The following is a 27,695-nucleotide window of genomic DNA, read 5'->3' as shown; positions in this document are numbered from 1 at the left end:
AGAGAAAACAATTAAAATAGCTTTGTAAAACCTATGAATGATTAAAATGCCACCTCTCTTTTATGTGAATCCAGGAAACTAAGCAATATACCACAAACAAGTCTTCTCATCAAAACAAAGACTTGTTCAGGAAAAAAATTTTTTCAGAACTTTGTGTACTAGCTTTAATATGAGTCCACTAGATTCTGATTGCTGGCAGGCCAAACTTGCAACCCTTGCCTGTAATCTTCAGAAGAACCTTCTTAGCAAATTGAGCTTTCCAACCCAGACATTTGCTCTCGCTGCTGTTCTGTCACAGAGACTAACTCTATCTTTTAAGTACCAGTGAACCATAATTTCTGGCCATCTCAAAATGCTCAGAGAAGCACTTACTGATCTAATAAGTCTTGTTTTGTATTTAATGAATACAATTTTGAGTGATCATAAAAATCCCACATATGGTCATTACAACACTTGCACACAATCTGTTCATCCAATGCATTTCTACTCTACACTATAAACAGCATTGGATGGGACTAGAAAAACATTCACCTACCAAGATGTTCAGGCCAAGGTTACAGGAAATGAGTAAAAAATTATGGTTACATAAGGTCTTGGTTACACTAAGATGTTCTGATAGAACAATAATTGAGAATAACAGTCCTATCCTTTCCTCTAATTGTAGGCTCTGATCCTCAAAATAACAATTAAATCTGATCAGTCATTTATGACACAGTACAACCACAGGCTCTCTTTTAGATATATTACACTGGAAAGGCGATTAGATTTTTTTTAATATTTATATATTTTTTGTTGTTTATGGACCTTTATTTTATTCATTTATTTACATGTGATGCTGAGAATTGAACCCCGTGCCTCATACATGCTAGGCAAATGCTCTACCACTGAGCCACAACCCCAGCCCCTGATTAGATTTTTTTAAATCAAAGTTTACATAGATTTTCTGTGGTCTTAAGACTGAGTCAGGCACCTGCTGTATACTGCTATAAACTGCTTTATTCAATACCCTAAAAAATAATTTTCCCACTTAGCTAATAAGTGGCAGCACCCAGAATTAAACTGAAGCTCACAATGATGCCCAGGCTTCTATTCACTGTCCCCCTCAACCACAGTCCAAAGTAACTTATAAACATTTGTTCTTTTACCTGAAAAGAAAGAAAGACATTATTACCTGCTAAACTGTAATACTGAAGAGGACAGAAGAGATCAAGCCCAAAGAGATCTGGGATATCATTTGGTTTGTTTCAGCATTGTGCTGCCACAATAGCAGTTTTCTAATTGTTATAGAATGGAGGAAGTTTGAATGAAAAGTTTTACTTAGCTATTAAGTAGAAAAGGCAAGACTCATTCTCCTAAGTACTATATGTGATATAATTACAAGCAATGAAATAAATGATAAAATTTAGAGAACATGCAGCTAAATTTTATAAAGTCAGTTTTTCTATTACATGAATGTAAGAATTAGCTCCTAATTATCTTACAGCTTTGAAAGCAGTAGAGAGAAGACATCAGTGAGAGATTATACAAGAACCAGCATTTTCGTCACTGCTAAAATATGAGATCTCATATTTGGTATATAAGTGAACTCTGAGTTATCAGATAAATTTTTGACATACATTCACCTCTCTTCACCTTACATACTCAGCTTAATCATAAGCACTGGCTATATTCACTTTTTAAAACCAAATGCTCATAGGACCTAGTGATATGTGAGCCACAAAAACTCAATATATCTTCCAAATACAATGTATTAAGTTAACACTTAAATGATTCTTGCTACACATATCAGTATATTTAATGCTTAATTTCAAAATTTTTATCAATGAAAAAGCAAAAACATAAGTTTCTTGTTTAAATTGAGTATTCCATTTCAGAAAAGACAAGTTTTGGCACTGTTTTTTTTTTTTTTAACTAGTTTTAACTTTATCAAATACTAATACATTTTTAGTGGTCTAACTATTCCTCATTCAAGTACATTTAACACTGCTAGAGAGCCAAGTGCAGTGGCACATGCCTATAGTCTCAGCTACTTAGGAAGCTGAAGAATCACTTGAACCCATGAATTCAGGAACGGTCTGGGCAGCACAGTGAGATTCCATCTCAAAAATAAATAAAAACAAAAACTAAACTAAACCAGCAATGCTGGGGCCCATTACCTTAATGAAACACAGAAACAACAGGGAGATGTAGCCATGGCACCTACCTTGGTTAAGTGAATTACTCCTTTAGAGGTTACCGAACAACCCATGAAGCCAACATACTGAAGTTCAGGACAGTGCTCAGCAAATGCTTTCACTGACTGGTCTGTCACCTAAGGAAGAGATGAGAAAAAAATTATTGAAAGTGATATTATAGTGAACTAAAGCATTACACCCTCCTATAATTTCCCTGTGCTTCACCTTGCATCATTACTACTTCTCTTACCAATGAAGCAGTTGAATCTACATACAAACATGCTGCAATATTTGTTGTGCCTTTTTTTTTAAATCCTTCCTTATCCCAAATCCCCTTATACCTATCACCCATGTTTTTTATGTCTTCATAGAAAACACCTCAAAGAGATATTGGCAGTCACCTCTGCTTCTTCCTCCCTGTTGCTGGCCTCCTCTGTCTCTTCCTCTATCTTTATCTCCCTCTCTCATTCCCTCTTGCTCATCTCAATCCTCAGCTCACTTCTTTTGTTTCTGTCTTACTTCATTCCCTAACTAGTCTAATCTTATCTCATGACACTAAATATTACTATGTATTAATGGGCCTCAAATTCCAGTCTCCAGTCCAGATCTCTGCCCTCTACTTCAAACTTCTATATTCAATTGCTTATGCACTCCCTTTGTATGTCTATAGGCATCTCAAACTTAACATATCCAAAGGAGACATTTTATATTCCAAACAAGCCTGCTTTTCCCCAGGGTTACCCAGTTCAATGAATAGCATCACTTTTCAACCAGAAATTCAAAACTTTTTTCCATTCAAAATACCATCCAGCAAACTAGAAAATGTTTTCAGTTCTTCCAAATAAATTCTACATCTAAACTCATTTCTCACCTCTGCCACCACTACCTTCTAAATCCACTGTTAGTATCATACACCTGAAGTTCGGAAAGAGCCTCCTAATACCATTGATTCCTTGCTCCTCTATTGTTTATTCTTTATACAGCAGCTACAAGATCTAACTAATATTTCTTTGCTGTTCAAACTTTGATTATTTCTTATTTATAACTCAAGATTCCTTGCCATGCCCCACCTATGCTCTTGCTAATTTGACCCTAAACGGACTTCAGCTTCTTTCATTTTCCTCCAGACCTCCATTTCTCTCATTTACTCCATCCAAAATGGTCTCAAAGACTTCCTCCAGCACACCATGTTTCTCTGCCTCAAGGTCTTTATATTTATCCTTTGCCGTAAATGCATACCCTCTAGTTGGTCACATGGCTCACTGCTTCAATTCATTTCTGCCTTTGCTTCACTGTCACTTCCTGAGATTCTTGCTGACTGCCAACTAAGATAACACCAAATAACGTCCCCTAGTTACTTTCTTGTGGTGCTTTTTCTTCATAACACCCATCACTACCTCATTATGTCACACAATTGCTCACTTATTAGATTGTTGTCTGTCTTCCCCATCAGAATAACTTATTATCATATCCTCCCTTCACTAGAGGAACCAATCATTCTGGTTGACTTTGTACAATTTCAGTCTTAGCACCAAAAGTCCCAGTACCCCAAAAACTCCTGAGTTCAGGCTCTGGGACAGTTGACAATCCTAACCAGGGTGATCAATCACTCAGTCCCACTCAAACTCCATTAGAACCTAGAACAGTCCTTGGCATTTGGTGGGGAGAAAATGAATACTTAAATGAATGAATGTTTTTTTATTACTCTTTCTCCATAAATTCTATCATACTTTTAATTTCTGCTCCTTTTATTTGCTTTTAGACAGAGGTATATTTATATTGTTTTTAATATATTGATTTTTAATAGTATCATCCTATTAGTTTTATTTATTCTGATATAGCTGGTGTGTTTTATGATTTTTTTTTCCAAACAGGATCTCACTATGTTGCCCAGGCTGGCCTCAAATTCCTGGGCTCAAGTAACCTTTCTGCCTCAGCCTCCCGAGTAGCTAGGACTATAAGTGCACACCATCACACCATACTCTGAAATCTTTTCTCAAATAGGGACAAGGGTGCACATTTTCACATCGGTGGCTCTTAGCTTTGATGCATCTCATGGTTAATTTTATATGCCAACTTGAGCATGCTACAGGTTATCCAGATATTTAATTAAACATTTTTTGAGGTGTATAGAATGTTTCTGGATAAGACAAACAATTGAACCATTAGAATAAGTAAAACAGATTGTCTTTCCCAATGTATATGGGCCTCATTCATCTATTGAAGGCCTGAATGGAATAAAAAATTCAAGTACGCAATAATTTGCACAGTCTTGCCTTATAATCCTCCATCTGGGATACTGTTCTTCTTCTGCCTTCAGACTCAGACTTGGATTGGCATAAAAATATTGGTTCTCTTGGGTCTTTAGATGGTCAACTGCAGATCTTAGGATTTCTCATTCTTTGTAATCATGTAAGTTTATTCCCTATAATAATCTCTTGGTAGAGAAATAATCACCTAACAGTTTTCCTTCTCTGGAGAACCCTAATACAATGCATATTATAATCCTTTAAGGAGTTTATTAAAAACTCAAGAGGTAAAAGGGATGGAGCTCGAGGATCTGCATTTTTAACAAGCCCCAAAGTGGCTCTTGGGCATTTAAAAGTGTGAGGCCCCAGTGCTACAAAGAATTTACACTGATAACATTTGGCATTTCTAACTGCACATTCTTTAAATGAAAGGCAGAATGAAATTTGTTTTTTTTCTCCCCTACCTCTGAAATATTTCCATGTATAAAATTACCTTTTTGTAATTGTGCTAAAATTTTCTTCATGGTTTCACAAAGGTATAACTTGTAAAAGAAAGTCCAAATATTTTCTATCATATGCTTAACTTCAGATTCACTTTCCATACAGTCAAAATGAAATCAACAAGTTAAAAAAAGCTCTTGTTGGTTTTTCAAATAGCAGGAGCTTACCTCTCTTTTGCATTAGCTTTAGTGTAGATGACTTTTATTATCTTTTTTATGCTAAACAGACATTGGAAAATAGAAGTATGTGAAGAGCATTCATTCTAAAAAAAAATCACAAGACCATTTTCCTAAAATAATGAAACCAACAGCATCCATTGCAAGTCTGATAAAAGATTAATTCTCCCCTCAAAAGCAAAGTATGCTTAAGCATATTAAGACTAAGGGTGCCATTGATAAATTAAAAATGGACTTTCCTGACATGCAGCTTTCTAAAGACATTATATTAACAAAGGATATTTAAAGCATGAAAATTGCTGTAAGCCTCAATCAAATTCAGTATCTTATTAAAAACAAAAAAGGATACCAGAGGTTAAGTACATGGTCAGTTGGTTAAATACTCTGCTAAATCTCAGTCTAACATCAAGTCTCTTCTATATCTGTCTTCAAGTAGGGGAGGGGGAACTCAGATAAGAATTCAGAACGCAACTGATTTAAAACTTAGTTCCAAGGAGCCAGGGCTTTCAGAGAGAAAAAAAAAGAATATTAAGATCTTTCTCTTTTAGCTCAAGCAATCAGAATAAGACAACTCAGAGGATCCTGCAATATCAAAAAAGCCCTGAAAAGGCAAGGCACAAGTAAATCCTTAGACTTACTAAGAGTAGAAACACTCTTAGTAGGCTCAGGTATAGTAGAAAACTGACAAAAAAGGTCCCTGAAATTTTGGAAAGTATCCAGTTCTACTACAAAGAATACAGCATTTAGGGCTCTGGAGCAAAAGCTCTGACAGAAACACAAATGTAGATTGCACGAGGCAAGTATTGATCGATTTCAGCCTCCCTGGGACCCTGCTGTCTGAATGCCTAGTTTTTAATTCAGGATGGACCACTTACCATCTGTGTGATTTTGAACACATAATTTTATTCCTCTATATTTTATAAAAAGAAAATAACAGTACCTGCTTCACAAAGTATGCATGTAAAATTTTTTGAACAGTATATGGTACATTGCTATCGCTCAATAGATTTTAGCAATTGTCATTACTCCCCCTGTTCCCTTTCTTCTGTATTCTGATTCTCAGGCAGGACTAAGGAGTTGACATATATAAGAGAATAATTCAAAACCAGAGGAATTAAACCATGATTGCTTATTCTCCTGGTTAAAAAGATTCAAATCATAATTTGGGAGCTCTACATCATGAGCTAAACTGTGGAATGGAAGTAAGGGAGATAAGTGAAAGTTTATTACTGATTGATTATGGTTGAAGGAATCCCATTTTGTTAAGATTTTCAACTAGTTGTACATTAGAATTACCTGAGGAATTTTATGACTTAATTTCTGGGTGGAGATTTGTACCCATTTTTTAAAAATCTTTTATTTATTAATGTATTATTTATTTGTTTGCTTACTTATTTATTTATGGTACTAGGGATTGAACCCAGGATGCTCCATCACTGAGCTCCAATACCAGCCTCCCCCACTTTTTTAAAGTCTCAGTAAGATGCCCAGGCTGGCCTCAAACCAACAATTCTTCTGACTCAGCTTCCTCAGACACTAGGATTCAGGGTTGCACTATTGTGCCCGGCTGCACCCAATTTATTTTTAAATGTTCCACAGGAGATTCTAATGTTCAGAGTGGGTTATGAACAAGTTCTAATGCCTTCTTCTGCTGGTCTGAGAACTAGCAGAAATGACATCACCTTAGAGCCTGCTAAAAATGGAAAAATCTAAAGCCCCTCACAAACTTACTGAATCCTAATTTGCATTTGAATAAGATCCTCAGGTTATTCTTATTGGGGGGGTACCAGGAATTGAACTCAGCGGCATTTGACCACTGAGCCATATTCCTACCCTTGTTTTGTATTTTATTTAGAGATAGGGTCTCACTGAGTTGCTTAGCACCTCACTGTTGCTGACGCTGGCTTTGAACTCAGGATCCTCCCAAGCCTCTGGGATTACAGGCATGTTGCCACAGCTTCTGGCCTCAGATGATTCTTAATGCATCTGAAAGCTTGAGAAATACTGTCACAGGACAAGGGAACATATCATCTTTTGGGGGTGAAATGAAGCAAAAATTGAGTAGCTATGTCAAAACCCAAGAACTATAACAACTTTATTAAAGTATAGCCTGCATGCTATAAAATTCATCCATTTTAAGACTATATAGTTCATTGAGTTTTAATGAGTTTATACAGTTGTACAATCAACACCACAATTCAGTTTTTTGAATATTTTTATTGCACCAACCCCAAATTCCATTATATGGATTTACTACATTTTATTTATTCACCAATTGATATTTAAATTGTTTCCAATTTGAGGCTTTGACAAATAATGCTGCTGTGATCATTCACATGTAAGTCTTTGGGCATATATTTCCATTTCTCTTGAGAAATACTTAAGAATAGAATTAATTAATCAGGTAAGTGTATGGTTAGTTTTTGAAACTATTTCAATATTAGGCTGTCTAATTTATAGAATTTTTTATATATTCTGGATACAAACCCTTTATCAGATATGTATTTCATGAACATTTTCATCTTACTCTATGCCTGGATTGTTTCAGAGGGGGCTTTTATTCATTTTCTTAACAGTGTTCTTGATAAGTTGCAAGGTTAACCTCAAACTTGAGATCCTCCTGCATCTACCTCCTGAGTTGCTGAGATTACAAGATTGCCCCACCATACTTGGCTCATTAATTCTTGTTGGAGTTATTGTTTATAAATACTATGCTTCTAAATCTAGAGACTCTGTCTCTAGACATAGTTCACATTCATAGTTGAGGTTTGGGGTATTCATAACCAAGGAGTTAAAGAGGGAATAGACAATTAAAAACAGCCAAATTTACTGAGGTTAAACTAAAAACTATGTATCATCTGGGATCCTCATCATAGCCTTGAGAGGCATTATTATCTCCATTTAATAGGTGGCTAAAATAAGACTGACTTCATTAAAAAAAAAAAAAAGAAAGAAAGAAAGAAAAAATCAAATCGCTAGCCCATGGCAAAATGGTAAGGGGAGGGGGGGCATGCCAGAAATCAGACTCAGGGCCCTATGCATAAAAAGTGTTCTACCACTGAGCATTCCAGCACTGCCCAAGTGGGTTTTTTTTTCTTTTTTTTTTTTTTATTGGTTGTTCAAAACATTACAAAGCTCTTGACATATCATATTTCATACATTTGATTCAGGTGGGTTTTGAACTCCGAATTTTACCCCAAATACAGATTGCAGAATCACATCGGTTACACATCCACATTTTTACATAATGCCCTATTAGTAACTGTTGTATTCTGCTACCTTTCCTATCCTCTACTATCTCCCCTCCCCTCCTCTCCCATCTTCTCTCTCTACCCCATCTACTGTAATTCATTTATCTCCTTGTTTATTTTCCCTTTCCCCTCACAACCTCTTATATGTAATTTTGTATAACCATGCGGGTCTCCCTCCAATACCATGCAATTTCCCTTTTCTCTCCCTTTCCCTCCCACCTCATGTCTCTGTTTAATGTTAATCTTTTCTTCCTGCTCTTCCTCCCTGCTTTGTTCTTAGTTGCTCTCATTATATCAAAGAAGACATTTGGTATTTGTTTTTTAGGGATTGGCTAGCTTCACTAAGCATAATCCGCTCTAGTGCCATCCATTTCCCTGCAAATTCCATGATTTTGTCATTTTTTAGTGCTGTATAATACTCCATTATGTATAAATGCCACATTTTTTTTATCCATTCATCTATTGAAGGGCATCTGGGTTGGTTCCACAGTCTAGCTATTGTGAATTGTGCTGCTATGAACATCAATGTAGCAGTATCCCTGTAGTATGCTCTTTTAAGGTCTTCAGGAAATAGTCCGAGAAGGGCAATAGCTGGGTCAAATGGTGGTTCCATTCCCAGCTTTCCAAGAAATCTCCATACTGCTTTCCAAATTGGCCGCACCACTTTGCAGTCCCACCAGCAATGTACAAGAGTACCCTTTTCCCCACATCCTCGCCAGCACTTGTTGTTGTTTGACTTCATAATGGCTGCCAATCTTACTGGAGTGAGATGGTATCTTAGGGTGGTTTTGATTTGCATTTCTCTGACTGCTAGAGATGGTGAGCATTTTTTCATGTACTTGTTGATTGATTGTATGTCCTCCTCTGAGAAGTGTCTGTTCAGGTCCTTGGCCCATTTGTTGATTGGGTTGTTTGTTCTCTTATTGTCTAATTTTTTGAGTTCTTTGTATACTCTGGATATGAGGGCTCTATCTGAAGTGTGAGGAGTAAAGATTTGTTCCCAGGATGTAGGCTCTCTATTTACCTCTCTTATTGTATCTTTTGCTGAGAAAAAACTTTTTAGTTTGAGTAAGTCCCATTTGTTGATTCTTGTTATTAACTTTTGTGCTATGGGTGTCCTATTAAGGAATTTGGAACCCGACTCCACAATATGTAGATCGGAGCCAACTTTTTCTTCTATCAGACGCAGAGTCTCTGATTTGATATCTAGCTCCTTGATCCACTTTGAGTTAACTTTTGTGCATGGCGAGAGGAGGGGATTCAGTTTCATTTTGTTGCATATGGATTTCCAGTTTTCCCAACACCATTTGTTGAAGATGCTATCCTTCCTCCATTGCATGCTTTTAGCTCCTTATCAAATATAAGATAGTTGTAGCTTTGTGGATCAGTCTCTGTGTCCTCTATTCTGTACCATTGGTCCACCCGCCTGTTTTGGTACCAGTACCATGCTGTTTTTGTTACTATTGCTCTGTAATATAGTTTTAAATCCGGTATCGCTATACCACCTGATTCACACTTCCTGCTTAGAATTGCTTTTGCTATTCTGGGTCTTTTATTTTTCCATATGAATTTCATGATTGCTTTCTCTATTTCTACAAGAAATGCCGTTGGGATTTTGATTGGCATTGCATTAAACCTATAGAGAACTTTTGGTAATATCGCCATTTTGATGATGTTAGTTCTGCCTATCCATGAACAAGGTATATTTTTCCATCTTCTAAGATCTTCTTCTATTTCTCTTTTTAGGGTTTTGTAGTTTTCATTGTATAAATCCTTCACCTCTTTTGTTAGGTTGATTCCCAAGTATTTTATTTTTTTTTGAGGATATTGTGAATGGAGTGTTTTTCCTCATTTCCGTTTCAGAAGTTTTGTCGCTGATATACAGAAATGCCTTTGATTTATATGTGTTGATTTTATACCCTGCCACTTTGCTGAATTCATTTATTAGTTCTAGTAGTTTTTTTGTAGACCCTTTTGGGTCTTCTAGGTATAGAATCATGTCATCCGCAAATAGTGATAATTTAAGTTCTTCCTTTCCTATTTTGATGCCTTTAATTTCTTTCGTCTGTCTAATTGCTCTGGCCAGTGTTTCGAGAACTATATTGAATAGAAGTGGTGATAGAGGGCATCCCTGTCTTGTTCCAGATTTTAGGGGGAATGCCTTCAATTTTTCTCCATTGAGAATGATGCTAGCCTGAGGCTTAGCATAGATAGCTTTTACTATGTCGAGGTAAGTTCCTGTTATCCCTAGTTTTTCTAATGTTTTGAACATAAAGGGATGCTGTACTTTGTTGAATGCTTTTTCTGCGTCTATTGAGATGATCATATGGTTCTTATTTTTAAGTCTACTTATGTGGTGAATAACATTTATTGATTTCCGTATATTGAACCATCCTTGCATCCCAGGGATGAATCCTACTTGATCATGGTGCACAATTTTTTTGATGTGCCTTTGTATCTGATTCGCCAGAATTTTATTGAGGATTTTTGCATCTAGGTTCATCAGAGATATTGGTCTGTAGTTTTCTTTCTTTGAGGTGTCTTTGTCTGGTTTTGGAATCAGGGTGATGTTGGCCTCATAGAATGAATTTTGCAGAGATCCCTCTTTTTCTATTTCCTGAAATAGCTTGAAAAGTATTGGTATTAATTCTTCCTTAAAGGTTTTGTAAAACTCCGCTGTATACCCATCCGGTCCTGGGCTTTTCTTGGTTGGAAGTCTTTTGATTGCTTCTTCTATTTCATCTATTAATATTGGTCTGTTTAAGTTGTGAGTATCCTCCTGACTCAGTCTGGGCAAATCATATGACTTAAGGAATTTATCGATGTCTTCACTATCTTCTATTTTATTGGAATATAGGTTTTCAAAATAATTTCTAATTGTCTTCTGTATTTCTGTAGCGTCTGTTGTGATATTGCCTTTTTCATCCCGTATGTTAGTAATTTGAGTTCTCCCAAGTGGGGTTTAAAACTCCAATCTTTTAGGTTTTTAAACTCAGTTTCTTCATATTATACAAATCGGGATATGATTCTTTTCATGGTACTAATCTTCCTCAAATGCAAGAGCTAATTCAAGGCCTTCTCTTCATCCCTAGAGAAGTAACACAGGCAGTGATCAAGGCACAGTGGTTCTACTTTATAGGGAATTTTCAAGGAGGAGTGCTACCCTTTGATTAGTTTTTCATCTACTCCAGATAGAATGGATGCTGATAATTTTGTGATGCTCATGTAGCTCCACCCCATCCCTGAAAGTGGGATGCACAGTAGAGGGCAAGGGTAATTCAGAGGTGATGAAGAGCTTAGATTAATCGTAATAAATTATAAAACCAAAGATGTATTAGCTGGAATCCAAGAAAGCACTTTTATCTAAAAAAGATTACAATTAAAGAAGAAAAAAATGTGAAGAGATTAGATTTTATATAAGTTTCAGGATTATAAAGAGATGCAACAATCTTATTTCAAGACTTGAAGTTTTCTTAAATGATAATAAATCTATCTTAAGCAGAATAAGACTGATTAAACAAATAAGTGTTATGGTTTAAAAATACAGTGTGCCCCAAAAGTTTCCATGTGAGACACTACAAAAATGTTTAGAGGTAAAATGATTGTATTATAAACCTGATTTTGAGAATGATTGCTAATATATCTGGGGATGCAAATAATGTGTACTATTAATTCTAAAAAGGTGGAACAATCTTTGGACATTTTTATATTGTTGGTACTATTCTGTATTCTGTATTATGCAATTATAGCAGTTGCATTAAGTGTATATATGAGACCAACAAACAATATAATAGCATTTTTTTTTTTAAGAGAGAGGAAAGGGGGGGGGGGAGAGAGAGAGAGAGAGAGAGAGAGAGAGAGAGAATTTATTTATTTATTTTTACTTTTTCGGCGGACACAACATCTTTGTTTGTCCGTGGTGCTGAGGATCGAACCTGGGCCACACGCATGCCAGGCAAGCGCCCTACCGCTTGAGCCATATTCCCAGCCCAATAATAGCATTTCTTGAGAAAAGTTTTCCCTATGCTTCATCCTACACCTACAAGTTTAGGGCTCAGAAATATATTCTTTTAAAAGTCCTCTTAACTGGGGCTAAGGATGTGGCTCAAGCAGTAGCACGCTCGCCTGGCATGCGTGCGGCCCGGGTTCGATCCTCAGCACCACATACAAAGATGTTGTGTCCACCAGAAAAAAAAAAAAAAGTCCTCTTAATTATTTTTATGGGATCAAACAAAAACAACACCATGAATAAATCTAATAAATATGGTTCCCTGGACCCACACTAAATCTAATAAATGAAAAAGGCCTTAAGTATGCATTGGAATTATCTCTTGGCCATCTCTACTGCCCCTTCCATCCTCTAAAGTATACCATCCCTCCTGTGGAAATTGTCAACAGTTGTTATGGTTTTGATCGGTAATGTCCCCCTAAAGTCTCATGTGTTGGAAGCACTGCTCCCAATATAGCAAGGTTCAAAGGCAGGACTTTTAGGCAATGATGTTATTAATAATTTGATGGACTACTGGTTGGTAACTGTAGGCAAATGAGACATGGCTAGAGCAAGTGGGTCACTTGGGGTGTGCCTTTGTAGAATACATATTCTCCCCTGGTTCCCTTGCTCTCTCTGCTTCCTAGCTGTCATAAGTTGTGCAGGTTTCCTCCACCACACCCTTTTGCAACAATGTGCTGCCTCACCTTGGGCCCAGGGTAATGAAGTCAGCTAACCAGGAACTGAGATCTCTGAAACTATAAGCCCAAAATAAATTTTTCCTCCTCTTAGTTGCCTTTGTCAGGTATTTTGATCAGAGTAATAAAAAACTAACACAACAGCCTACACACCAGACCCCTTCTGCCATTCTTGTCCCCATCAATCTATTTTCTACCCATCAAGCCAGAGTGTACTTCAAAAATTATAAATCAGGGGCCTGGGGTTGTAGCTCAGTGGTAGAGTACTTGTCTAGCATGTGTAAGGCACTGGATTTGATCCTCAACACAACATAAAAATAAATAAAACAAAAATATGAAAAAATTTATAAATCAGAGTTATGTTAGATTGCTATTCAAAGTCTTCCAATGCCACCCATTACTTTTAGAATAAAATCCAAATTCCTACTATAACTTACAAAGCCATGCATAATCTCACTCCTCCCCTATCTCTTCTATCTCATTTCATCCCATTCTCCCTTCTTGCTCCTATGTGAAGATCTCCACATCCATACCATTCATTACTCATACACCCAGTGGGTGGTACAGGGCCTCAAACAAAAACAGAGCTCCAGAAATAAACCTGAATGAGTGAATGAAGCACTGTTTTGATACATACCAGTGGCTTGTTGGTTAAATATTGGGAAAAAATTAATGCCAAGAAAAATTGAACTAATGATCTTACGGCTTCCAAGTGACACAAAGAAGGGACTAAGAACTAACCTTCACAAACCTAAAGTCAGGATTCTAAAAGAAAGCAACTGTAGTACTTTGATTCTTCACTGATATATTTGGAGTCAAATGAAAAACTAGTGTGAAAGAATCAGCAAGGTGGCTACCTAATCTAATTCAGGATCTCAGGACCGATTCAAGTTCTTCTTTCCCTTTCCAAGGAAAAAACAGGGATCAAGGACATAGTGAGGCTACTTTCTGGGGCATCGTCCAGTAGGAACACCAACTTTCTTTTTTTTTTATTTTTTTATTGTTGGTTGTTCAAAACATTACATAGTTCTTGATATATCATATTTCACACTTTGATTCAAGTGGGTTATGAACTCCCATTTTTACCCCATATACAGATTGCAGAATCACATCAGTTATACATCCATTGATTTACATATTGCCATACTAGTGTCTGTTGTATTCTGCTGCCTTTCCTATCCTCTACTATCCCCCCTCCCCTCCCCTCCCCTCTTCTCTCTCTGCCCCCTCTACTGTCATTCATTTCTCCCCCTTGTATTATTTTCCCCTTTCCCCTCACTTCCTCTTGTATGTAATTTTGTATAACCCTGAGGGTCTCCTTCCATTTCCATGCAATTTCCCTTCTCTCTCCCTTTCCCTCCCACCTCTCATCCCAGTTTAATGTTAATCTTCTTCTCATGCTCTTCGTCCCTACTCTGTTCTTAGTTACTCTCCTTATATCAAAGAAGACATTTGGCATTTGTTTTTTAGGGATTGGCTAGCTTCACTTGGCATAATCTGCTCTAATGCCATCCATTTCCCTGCAAATTCTATGATTTTGTCATTTTTTAATGCAGAGTAATACTCCATTGTGTATAAATGCCACATTTTTTTTTATCCATTCGTCTACTGAAGGGCATCTAGGTTGGTTCCACAGTCTTGCTATTGTGAATTGTGCTGCTATGAACATCGATGTAGCAGTGTCCCTGTAGCATGCTCTTTTTAGGTCTTTAGGGAATAGACCGAGAAGGGGAATAGCTGGGTCAAATGGTGGTTCCATTCCCAGCTTTCCAAGAAATCTCCATACTGCTTTCCAAATTGGCTGCACCAATTTGCAGTCCCACCAGCAATGTACAAGTGTACCCTTTTCCCCACATCCTCGCCAGCACCTGTTGTTGTTTGACTTCATAATGGCTGCCAATCTTACTGGAGTGAGATGGTATCTTAGGGTGGTTTTGATTTGCATTTCTCTGACTGCTAGTGATGGTGAGCATTTTTTCATGTACTTGTTGATTGATTGTATGTCCTCCTCTGAGAAGTGTCTGTTCAGGTCCTTGGCCCATTTGTTGATTGGGTTATTTGTTACCTTATTGTCTAATTTTTTGAGTTCTTTGTATACTCTGGATATTAGGGTTCTATCTGAAGTGTGAGGAGTAAAGATTTGAGGAACACCAACTTTTAATTAATTTCTTCATCCTCACATCCTGAGTGGTCAGTGGGTCTAGAAGGTGCCCTAATCTTCTAATACAAAATGAAGTCAGCATGAAGTCATCTGCTTAGTGCTAGATGCTACGCTTAGCTTATTCCTGAAGAGAAAAGCACCTTCATGAATTCCAGTTCAATAAGATTCAACAAACTAGAAGAGCCAGACAGATTCTGGGCATGGGGCAGTTGAAATAGTTAGGTATCTGAGTATCTCTTCTACCATGTAGCTGTTGGTATTTAAGGAGAATACAGCTAAGCATTTGAATGGATTATAATTTATTTAATTTATTATAATTTATAATTATAATATCTAATAAAGAACTTATTTCACTGAGAACTATTCATTATCATAAATCACTTAAATTTAATAAATATTTGAATATCTACTGTATGTATATATCTTATTTTAATGCTGATGATATATTATGATGAGACATAATCTCCCCCCACCTCAAAAGCAGAGGCTAAAAGTTGGGATGTGAACAAGCCCCCATCCCAAAACTACCAGTGAGAGCCTGTCAATATTAATCTGTACATCATATCCCAGTTCCATTTAGTTCAGTTTCCCAAGGCCTTCTGACTACATCTGAAGCCAAGTTTGAAGACATAAGCAGATTGGAGGACTGAAGGCCAGGCAGAATGGTTGTGACTAGATATTGAGGTAATCTATCTTATTAGTAATATGAGAAATGTATGGATTTAATAGATTATAAACCCCCTTGACTTCCAACATACTGACTTGGAGTCTTTCATTAATGGCTCTGAAAGATGGGTGATAAAGGGAACGTTACACTTCTAAGTCCAGCAGGTATACACAGGACTAACTTAAAGAAAATGCTGGCCTCTGGGAATCTGACCAGGAAGTGATGGCCATAGCATGATCCACGTTCCCAGAGGACAGTATTAAAACTACACCACAAGGTACCTTCCTCAGCCTGGCCATGTGCCAGAATGGGTAAGCACCCATATCTGACAACCTACAAAAATTATGGGAAATACTGTGCTGGCAGAAATCCCAAATGGAATAAATACATTTTGAAACACAATGAATATAAATATTCTTTTAGGCACTTTACAAATGAAAAATATCAGGATCAATTCAAGTTTTTCTTTCTCTTTCCAAGGAAAAACTATTAAATTTTTCTATTGTTTTTTCAATTCTTCAAAATCAATGTAAAAACATCTCTTATTCACATTCCTTTGCTTTTATGTATTATATCTTTCAGAAGATGAAGTGTGTACACTTACTATTAATGCAGCAGGAAGACTTCTCATTTAAAATAACATTATAAAATCAAACAACAAATTGGAACTTATCACATTAAAGGAGACAGCTAAATATGAAGATAAAAGAATTGGTATTGATTCACTTTACAAATTAATTCAGTAAGACTTTCATCACTGTATTCTTCATTCAATAAAAACTTCATAATTAGTAAATTTTAAAAGAAATCTGAAAAAAAATATTTAAAACAAACACTTCTTTTAAATCTTGGTAGGACAATTATATTTACTGAAAAAATATCAAATGACAAATACTATGTTACATACAATGATTAAGACAGACAAAATGCCCTTATGGAGCTTATAGCAAGAGGAGGACATGTTAAACAAACATTTATTTTAAGTCTGATCATTATTTTACATAATCATTTGCAAGAGTTAATGAATTATTATTTTCTACATATGCCTTAATTATGTAGATGATGTACAAAGGAGCCAAAAAATAATGAAAATTATGCTCAATTATTATAAACATTTTTCTCAAACATTTTCTTAATTACATGACTGATAACATTTAAATAGAGAGGTATAATAAATATTGTTTATGTCATGAGAAAACAGGATTGTGTAACTCATATTTACTAATACAATTTTAATTAGCACTGTAAAAGTATTTCATCAGACAAATCAAAATCATAAGGCAGTGCAACTTAATTTTTTATTGTTAAAATTTCAAAAATATATAAAGTAGACAAAATTGTAAAATAAACCTCCACTTATCAATCTTCTTAGTGTCATATCTAGCCATCATCCATTTCTACAGCATCATATTTACCTCTGAATGCTTCTGTATATTACAAAACTTCTTTTTAAATCAAAGTAATTCAGCAAAAGTGTTCTGGTAAAACAATATATCCTATATATAGCTTTTAATGGAGACAATTCAACATAGTGATTTAAGGATTTCATTAAAAATTTACCACAATTTTATAAAAACTGACCCTTTGTCAACAAGGGCACTAAAATTCATAGCTAATCATTTTCTAAATGTCTAAAATCCCATTAGTGTCCAATGAAAATTTGATAATTTGATTGCTTATTTGACCTTTCCTTATTTTTGCTCATTCTATCTTGCTTAATGTTAGTCTCCATATGGAAAAGTCAGATTGGCTGATAAAAAGAGATTTATAAGTTCTGCATCAAATGTATTGTGAATGGCAAAGACATTGGTCCACAACTAATGGCACAGAGACCTGTCCCTATTAAAAAGATCTATAGGTTAGGTATGACTTTCCTTCAACTTTCTAAGTTTCTTTGACTAATATTATTAGTTTATTGATACTCAGTATTTGTATACTCTAAATGAAACAGAAGAATTAGTCTATTCTGTGCTCATTCTTTAATTAACTAAAGGGACAATCTAAAAACAAATCTATTAATTTAACAACCAAAGGTGTACATAAGAATAATTATTCTTACAGTCTTTGCCTTTCACAATACATTTGATACAGAACTTATATTTACAAAGTACTTTCTAGTAGACACATATATTTGTTACACTAGCCCAGTGACAAACCGGCAGATGCAATTTCCATTTATATGAAGAAACAGAGCAGTTAAACTGTCCAAGGTCACATGTGGACCTAACAGTTGTTTCATTAACATACAGATATCTTTGGTTACATCACAGGAAAAATGTTTTGTTCTATGAAAGTAAAGGATCCCTCTTCCATTTTTTCAAACTTTATTTCCTTTTTAAATAAATCCTTTAAGTGAACAGATATGGCTACTTTAAGAATTTGTTTCAAAAAAAAAAAAATTCACAAGGGTATGATTAAAGACTAAATTAAATCTACCATGTAGATCACTTGTCAAAATTTGATTGTGTTAATGTACCATGTGTTATGTAAGAAAATAGGGGGGAAAAAGCAGCAGTATACACAATTTGCATTCTGAATCATCAAAGTTTGAATGACATTTCCTTAAAACGTATGAAATGAACTTAAGTCCTAGAAGGCTAACAAAAAGTACAGTGAAAGAGCTCTGAACAGCAGCACAATTAATTAATATTTTTAAAAGTATGCCAAAATTCATAAAGCAAAAGGAAAACCAGACAGGAAAAAAGTAATTTACTTGGACTTCCAAACTGTCTATGGCTCTTTCCTTACCAATGTAATAGCATCTCTGCTTTCCCTCCCTTTCTTCTGCCTAGATAGCTTTTCCCTCAGTGCCATTTGTTGCCCTGTCCTTCATCTTGCATTTCCATCTGTCACCTCACCTCTTATCTCCTGTTCTTTCTTTCGCTTCATGTTTCTGAATCCCTTTGCTCACTGTCATATCCTTCATTAATTGACTAGTCAAAATATTGAATGAAAGCATTTTAAATATAATTATTAGACTAATTTAAAATCAGTGATATTAAGCTTCTAGCAGACTCCCTGGATTACAATCCTGCTCCATTTCGTATTGACCTTAAGGAAGTTATTACCTGAAAAGTGTAGGAAAGGCAGCAGAATAGAACAGACACTAGTATGGCAATATGTAAATCAATGGATGTGTAACTGATGTGATTCTGCAATCTGTATACGGGGTAAAAATGGGAGTTCATAACCCACTTGAATCAAAGTGTGAAATATGATATATCAAGAACTATGTAATGTTTTGAACAACCAAAAATAAAAATTAAAAAAAATAATAATTAATGAACTTGAACATGAAACCACTGAAATTAACCCATCTGGTAATGAAGATAAAATATAGTGAAAAATTTTAAAATGAGCACTGCCCTAGAGATATTAAGATTATAATAAGAGATATAATATTCATGCCTTTCGAGTTTTAAGAGGAGAAAATTTTTACAAAGAAATAATACCTAAAGACTTCTCAAACTTGGCAAAAGACTCAAGAAGCTGAGCAAACCCCAAACAAAATAACTATATATGTATATGTATATGTATGTATGTATGTATGTATGTATGTATTTCCTGGTAAAATCTTTACAACTTAAAAAAAAAAAAAAAGTGAAATGAGATACAAACCTAACAAGATTCCTGTGAGAATTCTAACAGAATACCCATATACCAAATACATACTATACAAAGTGCTCAATAAACTCTAGCCACTATTCAATGTATACACATTTCCTTTCTCTACTTCCTTGGAGCTGATATTTTGAACTTTATTGTACAAATTAAACTTATTCCTACGATTATACTTGAAAGAATATAAATCAGTATTTAATGAAAATCTGTTATGATATGTTGCATCTATGCTCCCAAAAGCAAACAGAGATGACAATAATGCATAAACTGTTTTATGCTATACTTGTTCACCAGGATGAAGTTATATACAAAGGAGGAAAAAGGTACAAGTTAAACAAAACATTGTTAGTAAAATATCAGTAAAAAGTTTAATTTATGTAACAGGTTAGTAAGTACTTTGCAATATTTGTAAAATTATAGTCAATAAAAAGATGAAATCCAAATAACTGTTTTGTTAAAGTATAATAATTCCATTTTTAAGGTTCTAACTTGATATATTATTTTACCCTAATATCAATTGAACATGATGTATCCTAGTGTTATAAAGTCTTTGGAAAGCACCACAAAGTACACTTGCCCTAAATTAAATATATGAGGTCTTGGGTAATAAGTAGGTAGCAAAATTTCATTTGTAAAGGAAATAGATAAGGCAAGTTATTTAAATCATATTGACAGGGAAGATGGCGGCAAGGGGAGTGCATTGTCCCCGTGTGCCGCGTCACTGTGTGGGAGAATGACGAGTCAGGACGGCTAAAGGCTATCTTGTTAGGTATTTCCAGCAATAGTGGGGTGCTCCGGAACCTGGAGGAAGGATTTCCATCGCACGAGGATCGGCTACGGGGGCTCAAACGCGAGAGATTTGTCGCCCGGAGGTTCACACTGCTTATTCAGCAAATCGCCCTGCGGCTAGAGTCTGCGGCGCACGCTGGGAAACGAGGAGATAGCGATGCAGGGATACAGCGCTACAGTTCCTGCCAGCCGTGCAAGCACCGTACTCAGTGCTGAATTCTGGGTTCGAGACGGGGGAAGGAAGCGGTCCAATTCGGTTCTCCACACAGTTCAGACCACAGAGGAGGCCAGCGGCCACCATTTTGGAGAGCTGACGTCACCATCCCTGTTTTCGACTGATCGCAGCTCATTCAGCCATAGAACAGGTAATTTCAGGCTGCCATTCGCCTGCGGCTTGCAGACAAATTACTCAGGCTCAGTGCTAAATAACCAGCGGAAACTGCTTCTTGGAGCCTGCTCTTATCAGAGCATACACCGAGCACGGAGCGGCCGAGTTCCGGCTCCCGGAACTGCTCTGGCCCAGGGCTAAGGAGCCCGTGGAAACTGCTTCTCGGTCCGGGTCCTGCTGAGTACTGTGGAGGTAAATACCAACCGAGCCTTCGTGGGCAGTGGCAACAGGACCGAGACGGGGCCTGTGAGGGCCGGTCAGGACTCACCCGTTGCTTTGGTCACCCAGCAAAGGGAACGAAATGCTGCCATTTGCATAGGATACCAACATGGCAGAGATCTGATGTCATCAGAAAGCGGCGGAGGAGAGAACTTCATCAATACCAGCGGCGACAGAAACAGTTGGCCTCCTGGTAGGGAGGGTGAGTCACAGACACCCGAGTCTCTCTCGCTTTGTCGTCGAGCCAGAGGGGAGGAGCTGGGCCGCCGCCCACGCCCGGAGCAGGCCCAGCAGCTCGCCAGCGTGGTGGTCGCGTGACCCCAATTGGAGAGGGGGCGGAGCGGAGCCGCTGCCCACGCCCGCAAGATGGGCAGACCTGCGACCGACCGGTAGAACAGGCCCAGTGGTCCGCGGGCATGGTAGGAAGGGCAGGGCAGAGCCGCCGCCAGCGCCTGCAAGGTAAGCAGACCTGCGACAGACCGGCGGATCAGGCCCAGCGGCCTACCAGCATGGTACACATGTCACGCCAACTGGAGTAGGGGCAGAGCAGAGCCTTTGCCCGCGCCCGGATCAGGCCCAGCGGCCTGCCGGTGTGGTGGTCACGTGACCCCAATTGGAGTGGGGGCGGAGCGGAACCGCCACCCGTGCCCGCAGAGTGGGCAAACATGCGACCTACCTGCAGATCAGGCCCAGCGGTCCGCGGGCATGGTAGGAGGGGCAGGGCAGAGCAGCCGCCCGCACCTGCAAGGTAGGCAGACCTGCGACAGACCGGTGGATCAGGCCCAGCGGCCTGCTGGCGTGGTACACACGTCACCCCAATTGGAGTACGGGCAGAGCAGAGCCGCCACCCGCGCCAGGAACAGGCCCAGCGACCTGCCGGCGTGGTAGTCACGACACCCCAATTGGAGAAGGGGCAGAGCAGAGCCGCCTCCCGCGCCCGGAATAAGCCCAGTGACCCGCCGGCGTGGTAGACACGTCACACCAATTGGAGTAAGGGCAGAGCAGAGCCGCCGCCCGCGCCTGCAAGGTAGGCAGACTGCCGCCCGACCCTGCAAGGGAGACTTTTCAACTATACAAGATCAATATAAATATATAGGGGGAAAAATTTTTCGAAAACAACAGTTTCACCAAGCAGAAAGAAACACGAGCAGTATGAAAAGACAAGGAAAGAAAGGACCACAAGCAATGCAGGTCAACTCAACTTTAGAAGAGATAACAGCTGCAGCAGATGGAATGTCAGATAAAGAATTCAGGATATACATGCTTCAGATGATCTGGAGTATCAAGGAAGACATTAGACAGCAAAATCAGACAATGAAACATCACTTCGACAATGAATTACACAAACAAATCCAGGAAGCAAAGGATCAACTATACAGGGAGATAGAGGTTATAAAAAACAAACAAACAGAAATCCTAGAAATGCAGGAAGCAATAAACCAACTTAAAAACTCAATGGAGAATACTACCAGCAGAGTAGAACACTTAGAAGATAGAACATCAGACAATGAAGACAAAGTATTTCAACTTGAAAAGAACATAGACAGCTCAGCAAGACTGTTAAGAAACCATGAGCAGAACATCCAAGAAATATGGGATAACATTAAGAGACCAAACTTAAGAGTCATTGGGATACAGGAAGGTACAGAACTCCAAACCAAAGGAATGAGCAATCTATTCAATGAAATAATACGAGAAAACTTCCCAGACTTGAAGAATGAGACAGAATCCCAAATCCTAGAAGCCTACAGGACGCCGAATGTGCAAAATCATAAGAGATCCACACCTAGACACATTATAATGAAGATGCCCAACATACAGAATAAGGAGAGAATTTTAAAAGCTACAAGAGAAAGGAAGCAGAATACATTTAGGGGTAAGCCAATCAGGATAACAGCTGATCTTTCAACACAGACTCTGAAAGCTAGAAGATCCTGGAATAACATATTTCAAACACTGAAAGAAAATGGGTTCCAATCAAGAATTGTGTATCCAGCGAAATTAAGCTTCAGGATGGAAGATGAAATTAAAACCTTCCATGATAAACAAAAGTTAAAAGAATTTGCAGCTAGAAAACCATCTCTTCAAAACATCCTTGGCAAAACATTACAGGAAGAGGAAATGGAAAATAACAATGAAAACCAACAGTGGGAGGTAGGATAGTAAAGGGGGGGAAAATAATCAAAGAGGAAAACAAATCATGTTTAGTAACAGAAATAAACAAATATGGCTGGAAGAACAACCCATATCTCAATAATAACCCTAAATGTTAATGGCTTAAACTCACCAATTAAGAGACACAGGCTAGTAGAATGGATCACAAAACAAGACCCAACAATATGCTGCCTACAGGAGACGCATTTGATAGGAAAAGACATACATAGGCTGAAGGTGAAAGGTTGGGAAAAATCATATCACTCATATGGACTTCAGAAACAAGCAGGAGTGTCCATACTCAAATAAAATAGATTTCAAGCCAAAGTTAATCAAAAGGGATAAAGAGGGACACTACATACTGCTTAAGGGAACCATACACCAACAAGACATAACAATCATAAATATATATGCCCCAAACAATGGTGCAGCTATGTTCATCAAACAAACTCTTCTCAAGTTCAAGAGACTAATAGACCACCATACAATAATCATGGGAGACTTCAACACACCTCTATCACCACTGGACAGATCTTCCAAACAAAAGTTGAATAAGGAAACTATAGAACTCAATAACACAACTAATAACCTAGACTTAATTGACATATATAGAATATACCACCCAACATCAAGCAGTCACACTTTTTTCTCAGCAGCACATGGATCCTTCTCAAAAATAGATCGTATATTATGTCACAGGGAAACTGTTAGACAATATAAAGGAGTAGAGATAATACCATGCATCTTATCTGATCATAATGGAATGAAACTGAAAATCAACGATAAAAGAAGGAAGGAAAAAGCATACATCACTTGGAGAATGAACAATAGGTTACTGAATGATCAATGGGTTATAGAAGACATCAAGGAGGAAATTAAAAAATTCTTAGAGATAAATCAAAACACAGACACAACATATCGGAATCTGTGGGACACATTGAAAGCAGTTCTAAGAGGAAAATTCATTGCTTGGAGTTCATTCCTTAAAAAAAGAAAAAACCAACAAATAAATGATCTCATACTTCATCTCAAAATCCTAGAAAAAGAAGAGCAAAACAACAGCAAAAGAAGTAGAAGGCAAGAAATAATTAAAATCAGAGCTGAAATTAATGAAATTGAAACAAAAGAAACAATTGAAAAAATTGACAAAACTAAAAGTTGGTTCTTTGAAAAAATAAACAAAATCGACAGACCCTTAGCCATGCTAGCGAAGAGAAGAAGAGAGAGAATTCAAATTACTAGCATACGGGATGAAAAAGGCAATATCACAACAGACACTTCAGAAATACAGAAGATAATCAAAAATTATTTTGAATCCTTATACGCCAATAAATTAGAAGATAGTGAAGGCATCAATAAATTTCTTAAGTCATATGATCTGCCCAGATTGAGTCAGGAGGATATAGACAAGTCTGGTATCGCTATACCGCCTGATTCACACTTCCTGCCTAGCATTGTTTTTGCTATTCTGGGTCGTTTATTTTTCCATATGAATTTCATGATTGCTTTCTCTATTTCTACAAGAAATGCCGTTGGGATTTTGATTGGCATTGCATTAAACCTATAGAGAACTTTTGGTAATATTGCCATTTTGATGATGTTAGTTCTGCTAGAGAGGTAAATAGGGAGACTACATCCTGGTAACAAATCTTTACTCCTCACACTTCACATAGAGCCCTAATATCCAGAGTATACAAAGAACTCAAAAAATTACACAATAAGATAACAAATAACCCAATCAACAAATGGGCCAAGGACCTGAAGAGACACTTCTCAGAGGAGGACATACAATCAATCAACAAGTACATGAAAAAATGCTCACCATCTCTAGCTGTCAGAGAAATGCAAATCAAAACCACCCTAAGATACCATCTCACTCCAGTAAGATTGGCAGCCATTATGAAGTCAAACAACAAGTCCTGCCGAGGATGTGGGGAAAAGGGTACACTTGTACATTGCTGGTGGGACTGCAGATTGGTGCAGCCAATTTGGAAAGCAGTATGGAGATTTCTTGGAAAGCTGGTAATGGAGCCACCATTTGACCCAGCTATTCCCCTTCTTGGTCTATTCCCTAAAGACCTAAAAAGAGCATGCTACAGGGACACTGCTACATCGATGTTCATAGCAGCACAATTCACAATAGCAAGACTGTGGAACCAACCTAGATGCCCTTCAATAGACGAATGGATAAAAAAAATGTGGCATTTATACGCAATGGAGTATTACTCTGCATTAAAAAATGACAAAATCATAGAATTTGCAGGGAAATGGATGGCATTAGAGCAGATTATGCTAAGTGAAGCTAGCCAATCCCTAAAAAACAAATGCCAAATGTCTTCTTTGATATAAGGAGAGTAACTAAGAACAGAGTAGGGACGAAGAGCATGAGAAGAAGATTAACATTAAACTGGGATGAGAGGTGGGAGGGAAAGGGAGAGAGAAGGGAAATTGCATGGAAATGGAAGGAGACCCTCAGGGTTATACATAAGTACATACAAGAGGAAGTGAGGGGAAAGGGGAAAATAATACAAGGGGGAGAAATGAATGACAGTAGAGGGGGTAGAGAGAGAAGAGGTGAGGGGAGGGGAGGGGGGATAGTAGAAGATAGGAAAGGCAGCAGAACACAACAGACACTAGTATGGCAATATGTAAATCAATGGATGTGTAACTGATGTGATTCTGCAATCTGTATATGGGGTAAAAATGGGAGTTCATAACCCACTTGAATCAAAATGTGAAATATGATATATCAAGAACTATGTAATGTTTTGAACAACCAACAATAAAAAATGTAAAAAAAAAAAAAGAATTTTAAAAAGACTAAAACAACTGGTCATGGTGACATATTCCTATAATCCTAGCTAATCTGGAAGTTGAGACAGGAGGATCACAGTTTGGGGTCAGCCTGGGGAACATAATGAGAACCCCTCTCAAAATAAATAAATAAAAATGAAAAAAAAAAGAAATTAATGCCATGCTCAATTAAGCATGCCTATAAGCCTTCAAGTTTCACCATCACAATCTCTGTTCTAGCCTAATACCTGGTACATAAAGGTACTTAGAGATCCCTTTTGCTTAATCTTATCAAAATGTAGAATTACATATGGGTTGTCTATCCATATTAGAAAGACTAATAAAGACTGTTTATGTGTAGTTTGAGTAAGGAGAAGACAGGCATATGTCTTATTCATTCCTAAAGATTCAGTGTCTGGCACCTACTAGAGATTCAGTTAATATTTTTTCATTTTGAACTGAAAATAATTATGCTGAAACTCTTTCCATGAAACCCAGGGGATGTTGGTAAAATTAAACCATGTGGAATTTGAGTAGTGTTAATGTTTTGTTCATAGATTTCATGTATTTTTGCATATGTTTTATGGCATTTGTATTAGATTCATAAATAAGATATTTCTCTGTTTGTGTGAACTCAATAAAATATTTTAAAATAAAAAAATAAATAAATAAAATTAAAAAAAATAAATCATATTGAGTATAAATAGACTTTATTTAAATGTGTAGCATTCCAAAGCAACAAAGAATATACCCATCCCTAGAAGGCTGATAATGCTTCCCAATATGAATAAAATCTAACCAATGTATAAAGCCTTAGTAATCTGTTTTAAACATAAATGAAAGGCAATAATATCTTTTTTAAAGAAACGCAAACACCAATGTATGAATACAGAACATTTCTTATATATTTATGTTAACATTGTTTAAGAAAACCTATCATCAAAAAACAAAACCTAAAATTAGGTTCTATATTTTTCATCACATCAGACAAATATGTTCACAGTTCACTAAATATTCATTCTTATATTTCAAATAGTTCATAAAATCCCACTTCCTTTAAATAAGGTTTCCACAATAATTGGAAGAAAGATGCTATCTACCCTAATCCAGTCCACACACTTACCCTCCACAAAGGAAGTCATAGAAATAACAGGAAAGAAAAGAGTGCATTTCTTTTTTTTTTTTTTTTTATTAGAACTTTATCGCTCTAACATGTACTACTATATGTAGTAGTTGGGTTCATCCCAACAAATTCATACATGCATAAACTTCAATTTTGGTTCATGATTCCCACCCCATTTTCCTCCTGTCTTCCTTCCCCTCTCCCATTCTCCTTCCTCTAATCTACTAAACTTCCTTTTGCTCATCTATTAATTTACATTTGATTGGTTCTTTCTACCTATACATATTAAGTTCTCTCTATATATTTATATATGCACAAAACATGATTTCTTAAGAATTAATTCTGCATTGCCTCCCCTTATGCATCCCTCTACTCTGCTTCTTGATCACTTAAAGAAAGCATTTTCTACTTCAATTTTGGCAGAGGGGGCAAAAGTATGTTGTACAAATCTCTTACAGGTTTTAAACTAGAACTTCAGGGGTCAGACATGAGGTCATACATCTTAATCCCAGCAACTCAGGAAGCTGAGATTGGAGGATTGCAAGTTTAAAGCCAGCCTCAGTAACTTAGTGAGACCCTGTCCCATAAAAAATAAAAATAAAAATAGTTGGAGATCTGTCTCAGTGGTAAAGTGCCCTGGATTCAATCCCCAGTACAAACCAACCAACCAAAACAAAAACTGTTATACAATGTCAAGACATATTCATCTCTCCAGGTAGGGGTTCTTTGTTTTTAGGAATTTT

The 27,695-nt window shown here is 37.0% G+C and overlaps 1 protein-coding gene across 2 annotated transcripts in view; it reads right to left on the bottom strand.

The window, feature by feature from the left end:
• The window catches only part of Fbxl17 (F-box and leucine rich repeat protein 17), a 532,270-nt gene that overhangs the window by 352,263 nt on the left and 152,312 nt on the right, over positions 1-27,695 (bottom strand). For both annotated transcript variants that reach the window (XM_046459970.2, XM_046459969.2), the window contains exon 5: positions 2,204-2,311. In XM_046459970.2, the coding sequence (XP_046315926.1) occupies positions 2,204-2,311 (108 nt within the window). The remainder of the gene's footprint in view (positions 1-2,203; positions 2,312-27,695) is intronic.

The sequence above is a fragment of the Marmota monax genome, unplaced genomic scaffold, assembly GCF_021218885.2.
Source record: "Marmota monax isolate L192 unplaced genomic scaffold, Marmota_monax_Labrador192_F-V1.1 WCK01_AAM20220418_F8-fsc00006, whole genome shotgun sequence".
Classification (NCBI taxonomy): Eukaryota; Metazoa; Chordata; class Mammalia; order Rodentia; family Sciuridae; genus Marmota; species Marmota monax.
This window is presented reverse-complemented; position numbering and strand designations above follow the sequence as displayed.